The sequence below is a fragment of the Hippocampus comes genome, unplaced genomic scaffold (assembly GCF_001891065.2).
Source record: "Hippocampus comes isolate QL1 unplaced genomic scaffold, H_comes_QL1_v1.1 scaffold9, whole genome shotgun sequence".
In the NCBI taxonomy this organism is placed as follows: Eukaryota; Metazoa; Chordata; class Actinopteri; order Syngnathiformes; family Syngnathidae; genus Hippocampus; species Hippocampus comes.
The window spans coordinates 6,861,871-6,873,218 of record NW_017805275.1 but is presented as its reverse complement, the minus strand read 5'-3'; the positions used below and the strand labels follow the sequence as shown (position 1 = coordinate 6,873,218).

The window sequence follows — 11,348 nt, the reverse complement described above, 5'->3', positions numbered from 1 at the left end:
TGCAAGGAGGCTCAAGTCATCAGCGTGAAATGTACAAGACCACTTGGACCAAAAACCATACCTTCTGTTTTCTTTTTGATGAAGTTCAAGAAGTTTAGTGCCATTCAGCCTTTGCTTTCCTCGAGACAGGACAAAGGGCGTCCTATCATCCGTATAACAGCAAAAGGAAATAGCATGCTAGAGAACCCAGGGAAAGCAAACACAGCAGAGGCCCCAAATTTGAACCCTGTGGAACACCATAGGCAGTGCGGCAGAGTGGGACTCAGAGCAACCAAGACGAATGCAAAAAGTCTTGTCTGGCAAACCATTCTTCTAGAGCGCTACCACAAATGTCCACCTGGTGCTGCAAACGAGCCAACAGGATACTGTGGCCCACCGTATGAAATGCTGCAGTCACATCCAACAAAAAAAGACACACATAATAGTCTCCGGCGTCATTTGCCAGGAAAATGTCGTTAAAAATTCACAACAGGGCTGACTCTATGCTGTGCAGCATTTTAAAATCTGGCTGGAAAACCACCATGATGTTCATCCTCAAAATATTTCAGCTGAGTGTGCACCACTTTTTCCACAATTTGTTGAAATTGAAGGCAACTTGGAAACAGGTCTAAAATTTGACAGCACACCTTTATCAAGGCCAGTTCACTTGGGCAGCTAGAATAGTGTCGAGCTCCCTGTGACCCTGACAATAGATCGCTATAATGTATGATGCAAAGTACAACAGAGACGAATGAATTCACTCCAGCACCATGCGCTTCGAAATGTAACAGCCTGTTCACTTTCCAAGAACATCTCTTGCATTCTGACATGGTTGCCAATAGCAACCGCCAAGGCTATACTGATCAAAATGCTGGTCATAAATCCTCCCTTTATTTCGCAGCGTCGTCTAAGAGTTGAGCGCGAGAGGCTGTCTTGTCAGGGAGCACCACTCCATATGTGATCAGCTGCTGTGGCAGCTCAATTATCTGCTTGTTTGGAGTCAGCACGACATCAAACACACCCCCACTTCAATGCCCCAGAGCAGGAGTGTCCAAATTCTTTCTGCTGACGGTCGCATCCGGAAAAAATCAAAGGATGCAAGGCCACTTTGGAATTCTTCAATTTTTAATTGAATAAAGACTTTAAAACCAATCCATCAAGCAATTCAATATTGTTTGAATGTGATATGTACCCTGCGATTGGCTGGCACCCAGTTCAGGGTATCCCCGCCTATTGCCCGAGGACAGCTGGGGTACGCTCCAGCACGCCCACTTTGTGAGCAAAGGCGGATCAAAAAATGGATGGATGGGTTGGTGTTATACTTTGTAGTTGTTTTAAGGGTAACATTTTTTTATTTATAATTTGATGTTAAAGTTGATCAGACAAATAGGTTAGACCAGTGGTTCTTAACCTGGGGTTCGATGGGAACCCCGGGGTTCGGTGAATCGGTCTCAGGGGTTCCATGGAGCCTCTGCCATGGAGGTTAAAACACACCCGACTCAACATGTCAATTAGTTATGACACGCCCGCTTGGCCATCACTGGCTGCAGATGATCACATTACATTGCTTGTCCAATCAGTGCTGAGGGAAATTTAGTTCGCTCAGTTGTCAACGTGTGACTATCCCGACAGTACGTTATTTTGTGCACAATTAAAAAAAATTATACTTATGTCTTGAAATTGTATTTACTTTTTTCTGGTTTTAATAAATGCATTTTTTATGTCATGAATTTGTAAAAAAGTCTAATTTTTATTTTTCACTCATGAAGGGTTCGGTGAATGTGCATATGAACTGGTTGGGTTCGGTACCTCTAAAAAGGTTAAGAACCACTGGGTGAGGACATTGATATAAGGCAGAACGAACCACCTGAAATATATATTTTTTAGCAGAGCTTTATCAAGAGAATGTGTGTTACTATTTTAGTTGCAAATAGTTTCTTTGGCCAAGGTCAATTTATTTTTAGCTTTAATTTGTCGAAATGCTCATAATCTGTTCCAGCCTACCAGTAAAAAAAAAAAAAAAAAAAAAAAAAAACACCTAGCGTTTGTAATGTATTTTTAATAATAAAAATAGAACTACAATATTCTACTTTACAAAAATGTAAAGTAATGACATAATTGAAGTCCAGTTTTTGCCACATTTTTTTGATTCAACAAACATTGATTGCTCCTTTTGGTGTACACGCCCTGGCCACAAGGGGGCAATACAATAGAGCCATTGAGAAATACTGTACAGTGGTACCTCTACTTACGAACGTCTCCTCATACGAAAATTTGAAGTTGCGAAATGCCTGAACTGGAAAATATTGCCTCTTGTTACGAAAGAAATTTCAAGATATGAAAGGTAAATACAGTACATGGAGCTGGTCTCAGCTCCTCCTCAAACTGCAGTCATATTTGTTGTTCTTCGTAGAGGACAAAGAATATCTGCCTGTGAGGTTTGTCATATGTTTTCGTGCCGCTCCACTGTTTGTAGTCAAACATCCGTTGCTTATAACAGTAAAACACTAATGCTTCCCATTACCCCGTTTGTCATTTCCCAGTTTGTGTTGGTATTGAACTAGCAGACTTTTAGGCTACGTGCTTCTTTTAAATACTCAATATGCAATTCCCTTTGTTTTGTGTTGAGTTTGACAAACTAAAGGGCCATCATCATGGATGAGAGCATCGGAAGATCATCCAGTTGTGTCCAAAATGCCGTTGCCATTTATTTGATGTGTTTTACAGATATCGGTGGTGCTGATTATAATTATATCATGATGCACCTGCAAGAAGAAAACACAGTAACGCATGCGGATGTGCACACACAAGTGATCATCCGTTGTCAAATTGCAGAATAATTTAATCTTTTTAAATCGTCAAAAAACTGTCCATAAAACAAAATATTTAGATTAGTCTCAGCTGCATGTGATGCAGGGTCATGCTGCAGCATAAGCTTTTGCATATTACAGTGAACGGGAACAGCAGGGAGTTGGCATTTAACAAGAGTGGACCGATCCAGATGTTTTTCAAACACGGACGAATTGCTTCCAAGTAGCCGGAGATTGGAGAGCCCTGTGGGAAATCACAATGCTACAATGCTTTCAGTTGGGGTGGGGGGGCGATTAGAGTCAGCAAAAAAATGAGCAGCCTATCACTCACAAAAGACAACTATTGACTCCTAGGGCATCAGTGCACTTGCATGTGTGACACTTGGAGGTGGCTTTAATTGTGTCATTTCACTCCACGTTTAGAAGTTATAACAAATGCACCAGAAATGTGCAAACTCTTTGGAAGTGTGCTTGAAAATTGATTCATTCATTGTGAGTATTGAGGAAGGCTCTGAATGAAGAACTGACATGCACTTGTGTTACTATATATATATATATATATATATATTTTTTTTTTTTTTTTACTAGACTATGATAACGTCATTGCCTTGATTCAAAAACTGCATCTATCTTGGAAAAGAAAAAAAGATTTCAGACCCCAAAAAATATACCAAAATATTTTATTGAATAGTCATTAGCTGTAATTTAATAAGGGTATGTTTTTCATAGTCTATGAATTCAAATAAAATTTGGGGTATTTTAAATTAATGATGATTAATAATGAATAATTTATGATATGTCTGCAGGAAACTCATGCTCAAATAACCAAAACCAAGTAGGTGCTGGACAACAATGGACATTTTTTGCCACAATTTCAACGGCAGGGGGACACAACTGCATAGTGCTCGCTAGATGTCACTGTAATCACATTTTGCTGGGACAAATTTCACACCTGTCTGATCACGTCATAAACTGCTTTTTAATTTTGTTAACTCATTTAAATTACATTTTTGCTAAAAAATAAAAAAAAGGTTTAGCATATCAAATACTTACCAGTAACTTAGAACTTTTATTGACACCATATGTGTAATATTCACGCTATGCAAGATTTAAATACCTACCTAACCCAATTTAACAAAGTACACTTTATATGGATTAAGAGATTAATTTGAATGTAACTCAATGAAAACTATTTTGCTGAATATGGAGTGTAGCGAGTGGTTGTTGTCAGGGCTGGTTTTATTCTTTGGCTTTTGACTCCGCCTGAGACACTGTTAAGGTTCTGGACCAAATTCCAGAAAATGCAGACGAGGAGTGGACCAACAAAGTGCAACATAAATTGCTGCAAAAACGCAGGGCGAAATAACACTATCCACAAAAAGGGCTTGCAAAAGGCAAGAGAAATAAAGAATGCAAAATCATTTGTCCAAAAATGACAAGGAAAAGTCAAATCAATAAATAAAACAAAAATACACTGAGGATAACAATACCAAAACAAAGCCAATAAGAGAAATAAACAGGACTAGGAACGAGATCGACAAAGGTCTAGAAAATCAGTGCTTGGATGTGAGCAAGGCGAATATTCCGACAACTGGTGATGGCTTGATCAGTCCCTTATAACAGGCAAGAGTTCTGGCATGATGTGCAACAGGTGCGGAACGGGAGAGGGCGGCCCTCCAATCCCACCTGCTGGAGGACAACCAGAACAGAATCATGACACAGTTATGTTGCAGAATTCTGTGCTTTTTTTACTGCTTTTATGTTCCTAATTTATTGTTTGAACTGTTTTCTCTTTATATATATATATATATATATATATATATCTCTTTTTTTTTTTCCTTTTGCAGCACATATATATATATTTTTTCCTTTTGCTTCATGTGCTGCACTTTATCTGCAGCGGTGGTTGTTTCAAAGTGCTCTTGAATGCAATTGAGTTTAGCAATATCATCCATTATAAATGAAAGAAATGGATTTCCAATGAGGCAAATACACATGTGCATCTTAATAAATTGGAATATCAAAGAAAAAAATGTGTTTATTATATATTTATTTTATTTTATTTTTCATAAAGCAGAGCTCAAAAAGTTTAAACAGATATGAGGACAGCTCCTACTTTCTATTTTACAAAAATAATTGTGATGCTTTTTTTTTCCTAATGGGAGGATTCGGGGGTTAAATAAAAGAAAATCTTGAAATCTGGACCAGCTAGTCTGAACATAACTGATTTACATCTACAAGATAAATTCTGATATTTACTCTGTGTAATTGTATTGATATATTCCCAACAGTCTATTCTTTTAATTTCAGATTTCAGCCTCTGTGTATTGCCATGTCAACGCCCCTGACCTTTCACAATCAGTAGTGCAGCTGGCCAATTTAAATTATTAGCAATGGTACTGTTCATTCATCATCAGGCAAAACTTCGATCCACACAGATTATTACATTTAATAATAATGTAATTTGATGGATTTCAGGTTTTTGTCATGTTTGCAGATAATGTTTCTGAACTGCTCTGGTTGATTTACATAAATCTGTATTCACAAAAAAAAAATATGTAAGGACGCAAACAGCGTTTGAATTCGATAAAAAGTCGGCAAACCAACAACAACAACAAAGATTATTGTGTAAGGAAAATGTCGTGGGGGTTGCGGGGCGGGATGCTCGCTCGTCAACGCGTGGGGGCGTGGTTTAGTCGGCGGAATAACTCGACGCTCAGCCGCAAAAGAGCTTCAGTGTGCACGCGCATGCCGAGGGAGAGCGCACCTAGCTAACCAGCCGATCACCTCGTAGTGATGGAAAACATTCAGCTCTTCCTGTACACCTTCCTCGTGTCTCACTACTTGTGGAACGTCGTCTTCATCTTGTGGCTTTTCGTCAGCGGGACGCCCACGGAGCTCACCAACTATGGATTGCCTCATTGAAGTTGGAGAGGACGAGCGGAGATGCACGCGTCCTAGTCGTTATGGACAGTTGTGAAATTCTTGCGCTTCTTCTTCTGCGAACCCAAGCAGGATTTCCGCAGGATATCTGTTTCACATAACGCCTCAGCCTGAAATGCACGATGTTTTGGTAATTGTGGTGAAAGCGGTTGTTAGAATAGTGCGTACGTAACGGCGCGTACCTTCTATTTTTTTTTTTGATTGCGTTTCCTTTTTTTAACAGTTCTTAATAATGCCAAAGAGGACGGCGCGTTCTTTTTTTTTTTTTTTTTGATTGCTTTTTTTTTTTTTTTTTTTTTGTGGGGGTTGGGGGGCATTTGCAGTCAATCGATTAGATCCAGTCTGCCAAGTGAACTTTCATTCGTCCCTTTGGAAGAAGTCAGCCATGGCTCTACCAGATAGTGGCATATCCGCAGAGGAGGTCCCCTTCCCCGAGATCATTGAGCTGAATGTCGGCGGTCAGGTGTACATCACTCGCTACTCCACACTCACAAGTGTGCCAGACTCTCTTTTGTGGGAGATGTTCAGTCGGAAGTCAGCCAAAGGACTGGCCAGGGACACCAAAGGGCGTTTCTTCGTGGACCGGGATGGCTTCCTTTTCCGCTACATCCTGGACTACATGCGGGACCAGCAGCTGGTCCTTCCAGACCACTTCCCCGAGCGCGGGCGGTTGCAACGGGAGGCCGAGTTCTTCAACCTGCCCGAGTTGGTCAAGCAACTGGCACCCAAAATCAGCAAGCAGAACTCACTGGGTGACGACGGCTGTCAGAGTGACCCGGAGGACTCCTCGCCCGGGGTGGACGCCGCCCGGAATCTGGGCTCGCTTGGCGCAGCGGCGGCAGCCTGTGCCAGTTTAGTGCCCAGCTCCGTGGACGGGAAGCGGTCCGGCTTCATCACCATCGGCTACCGAGGCTCGTACACGCTGGGCCGCGACACCCACACTGATGCCAAATTCCGTCGGGTGGCTCGGATCATGGTCTGCGGTAAGACCTCCCTGGCCAAAGAGGTCTTCGGGGAAACCCTGAACGAGAGCCGCGACCCAGACCGCCCCCCGGAGCGCTACACCTCCCGCTACTATCTCAAGTTCACCTTCCTGGAGCAGGCCTTCGACAAGCTGGCCGACGCCGGCTTCCACATGGTTGCCTGTAACTCCACGGGGACCTGCGCCTTTGCCCACGAGCAGACGGACGACAAGATCTGGACCAGCTACACTGAATATGTTTTCTACCGTGAGTGACGCTCTCGACCCCCCCCCTCCCCCAACACCACCACCTTGTCCGCAAGTGTCCCCTACCAGCCTCAAGCCTTCTCTCTTGTAGATGTACTGTTGATGTTCTGCTTCGGGTTCCATGTGATTTCACCCATGAACAGCTCCCCACTAGTGACTCTTTCCACATTCTCCTTTGTCCCCAGACCCCTTCAGCTTTAGCACCCCCCTCATCTGATACAGTTGTCATCTTGACCGCACCGCAGCTTACCCCGCAGGACACGGACCTTCCATGTACAACCCCTCTTCGTATTTCACCTTTCTCAGTGAAGCACAACTCTTTCTATGATCTAACTTTGTTCAAACACAAGCCCCATGTACGGGCGTTAAGAAAAAGGGCTCCAAAAGAGCGGCCATCTTGTACTGTGTTAACTTTCCTTCTCTTGGCTCTACTCGGTCCCGCTCCTCTGAAATAAATCACCACCGTAATTGGACTTCTTATAAGCCTCGAGGGGGATGTGAGCGCTAAAAGAAGCAACATCTCCCGCGATATTATGTCCTGTATCATGCAACTGGGATTGCGCCATCGTCGGTTTATCCTGCCAGTTGTTGGTTTCAGAGGCAGTGGAATCATATAAAAAAAGATTGTTAGTGTTTCACTGCTAAAAAGTGTTGAAAGGCAGATTATAAAGACACCTTGTGGACAGAACAAAAAGCTCGTCGTAAAGTGTACATTGCTTGTGCCAACGGGCCTTTTAGGAGTTTAATCACCCAAGCTAGGCTCGCAGAGGGCCCGAGGGGTGAAGGAGGTGTTGCGCCATTTGCACCACGCTGCTCAACATTTGTGGTTTTTGTTAACGGTCCGTCACTCGATAACCACCTCGGCCGCGTCATGTTTCGACCTCACCTCGGTGGGTTACGTCGGGATTTCATGTCAGTATTGTTTGAAGCTGTTGCGTACGGAAACGGTGGAATGAAACTGTATAGTCATTCTTATTCTGATGATTTCTTTCACGATAACTAAGCCACTGTTCAAAAAAAAAACAGCTGCGAATCGTGAACATACCTCAGACCACGCCAGAACAGCTGCAGCAACGGTTGGGGAAAATAGTTGAAGCACAGATGCGGGTAAAATATTAACAAACATTTAGTGGGAAGACTTTTAAACGGGGAGTCTTCGGGGTTTTTGTCTGACATTTGTTGTGAAATGTGTGACGGAACATCCACATCGAACAGTTACCCTCGTCGGAAAAGACGGCGCTGAAATGAAGTGTTTCACTAAAAAAAAAAAAAAAAAAAGTCAAATAAAGGATGTTATTTCGATTTCATATGCAGTTTGCATCCTAAATGTCTCAGAATCACACTGACGACATCCAGTTTAAGCAGGAGGACATTTAGATGTATTTTTTTGTTGTTGTTTTTGTTTGGTTTTTTTGGGTGAGTATTCGTAGCATTCTGTTGCAAAGTAAAACAATTCAAATAATCGATCCATTTTCTGCTTGTTCTCACAAGGTATTCAGTTGAGCTGGGGCCTATCCTAGGTGACCTTGGGTCAGGTTATACCCTGGAATGGTTACCAGCCAATTGCAGAGTACAATGTGTGGACAACCAACCATTCATAGACTCCAAAAACAGTTGGGTCAAAAATAACCCAATCTGGGTCCAAAAAATGACCCAATGAACTCCTTGGTTCGATTAGACCCGACTTTCTGGGTTGTTTGCATGAAACAATAAAAAATGAGTCATAATTAAAAAAAAAAAAATATTTTGTACAAAATTGTGAGGTCAAATTGACCAAATTAGGGGATCAGTCAATTTTTGGCCCCAATTTGATTTCTTTTTTCTCGACTGACGTTCACTTTTGAAGTTGTTCTATAGGTTCTTCATTTCACACAGGTTTTTGGGTCAAATGAAAACTGCAAAACAACCCATTTTTGGGGTTAAATGAACAACCCTAAAATTTTGGGTCAAATGTGGTAAGTAGCTTGAGAACATGCTGGATTTGAACCCCAAACCTCCCAGCTGTGAGACCACTTCCTAACCACTACTGCTACATACAGTCCCACTTAGTCAAATATTAAGCTGTACTTTTGGCCAGCATCTAATTTGTGTCTCATCGAATCTACAGTACAAATTTGACAAGTGACGTAAAAGTCTATTTCATACAAAGCAAAATGTATTCATCCTATAAAGAACTTGCCACAGTCAATTATTACAAAAACGCTATACAAGATAATTACAGCAAGCAGTCGGTTTTTAATAACACTGAAAGAAATGCATTAAAACGTGTAGGCAGGGTGCAATAAAACTTCGAACAGATTGTAAAATGCTGGCCATCAGAGACAATAAAGTCCAGAGAAGCTGTAGGTCAAAAAACTTTCGTCAATAGTTAGCTGGATTACTTCCATTCATTTAATTCCTGAGTTTGGGCTCATGTCATGTACCGTCAGTAAAAAATAGCAGCAGGCAAAACGGTGGACATTATATTCCACTTGAACAACAAGTTACATGGTGGTGTATGTAGGTGAGATAAATCCTTTCATAAACCTCTGACTCATGTAACACAAGATTATCACACACAAGCAGTTCTCCACTGTGAACCTGAGCTCTCTGTCTGAGATGAAAACATTTAGCAGCTTCGCACACAAACAAATGAGAAAACAAAACATACAACAACAAAAGGACTGCAAAAGAAATATGGCTCCCTTCCTGAAAAAAAAAAAAAAAAAAAAGAGTCCTCTGGGAATGAGCCTGTATTATGCCTGCAGTGTCTCCAAAACCTAAAGCAAACAGGCAGCATTCCTCCGTCACTGTGCTCGGGCACACAGTGCAATGGGGGAAACCTCATTTAGCGGCCCGCTGAACCACAATTCACTCCGATTTTATACCAAAATTAGCACTAAAAAAAGTAGAATTACGAGAATATATATATATTTTTTAAGTATTGATTTTTCTGACAGACCTTAACTGCTTTGCTTGTCAATTAAACAGACTTGGATGATACGCAACCTGTTGTGATTTGGAAAAAATACGGCATTGGCAGTTTATGTCAGAGGTTGGAATCTCAGCTCATGTCCTCCCATGTGGAGTTTGTCGTCGGTACTCCGCCTTGTCTCGGGTCCCGAAAATCGGCCCTTTTTTTCCCACTTTGATTGATTCTACATCATTGATGAGTGGCATAGCAAATATGCACAATTTGAAACAAACAGGAAACCAAGACAGCAGCAAAGTGTCCTAGTGGTTCGCACATCTGCATCACAGTTTGACATTTGGGTTGGAATCTCAGCACAAGTACTCATGCTCAATAAAGACTCTGAATCAGGCCAAGTCAAGTACGGCCCGGGGGCCACTTCTGGTTCACCCGCAGTCGCTGATCGGCCCTCACAGTGACTATGGAGTCATTGTAAAATGTCCAATTTTGATGCCCAGGCCCGGGCACATTGATCCGGGGCGGAGAGGGCGGCCGTTGACGGGCGCGACGGGATAATCATGTCGCAGCGGAACCCCGGCCGGGAACGCCATCGGGGAATCCCGCCGCTGTCATGGCTCACCAGGGACGGTGTTAAATAAATAGACCCTCGCATTTCTGCGTGACTTTTTGACAGCTTGCTGAGCTCGGAACGTTGTGGCAAATATTCTGCGTATTCCTTACGAGGGGGGAGAAAGCGTACGAAGCAGTCAGCAAGCTTGGAATGCGGTGGACAAGGTCATGCCACCGTCACACTTCTGCTCAACATGTCATTACAAACGTGCAATTGATTACTGTCAGAAACACGATGTATGAGATAAAACAACATTTACACTCAGCATTGAGATATGTCGAGATTAAAAATGATTCATGATTATAAACACGGAATTGATGACAGTTGTAGCTTACACTTCTACTCAACATTGAGCCACCTCAAAAAAATTCAAATAGATTGCTGATATCTGGCAGCTATTTAAATTTAAAAGTTCATTTTTGACTCCAATAACTAAGGAGAGTCGAAACTGGTTTCGTCCAGCAAAAAACTTTTTTCCAAAAAAAAAAAAAAAAAAAAAAAGAGTCCTCTGGGAATGAGCCTGTATTATGCCTGCAGTGTCTCCAAAACCTAAAGCAAACAGGCAGCATTCCTCCGTCACTGTGCTCGGGCACACAGTGCAATGGGGGAAACCTCATTTAGCGGCCCGCTGAACCACAATTCACTCCGATTTTATACCAAAATTAGCACTAAAAAAAGTAGAATTACGAGAATATATATATATTTTTTAAGTATTGATTTTTCTGACAGACCTTAACTGCTTTGCTTGTCAATTAAACAGACTTGGATGATACGCAACCTGTTGTGATTTGGAAAAAATACGGCATTGGCAGTTTATGTCAGAGGTTGGAATCTCAGCTCATGTCCTCCCATGTGGAGTTTGTCGTC

At 42.1% G+C, this 11,348-nt stretch overlaps 1 protein-coding gene across 1 annotated transcript; it reads left to right on the top strand.

Moving 5' to 3' along the window:
• Positions 1 to 5,999: 5,999 nt before the first annotated feature.
• On the top strand, positions 6,000 to 7,983 carry kctd12b (potassium channel tetramerisation domain containing 12b). The gene has a single exon (XM_019870069.1). The coding sequence runs from the start codon at positions 6,118 to 6,120 to the stop codon at positions 6,967 to 6,969; it is 852 nt and encodes a 283-aa protein (XP_019725628.1). The 5' UTR covers positions 6,000 to 6,117; the 3' UTR covers positions 6,970 to 7,983.
• The last annotated feature ends 3,365 nt before the right edge of the window (positions 7,984 to 11,348 follow it).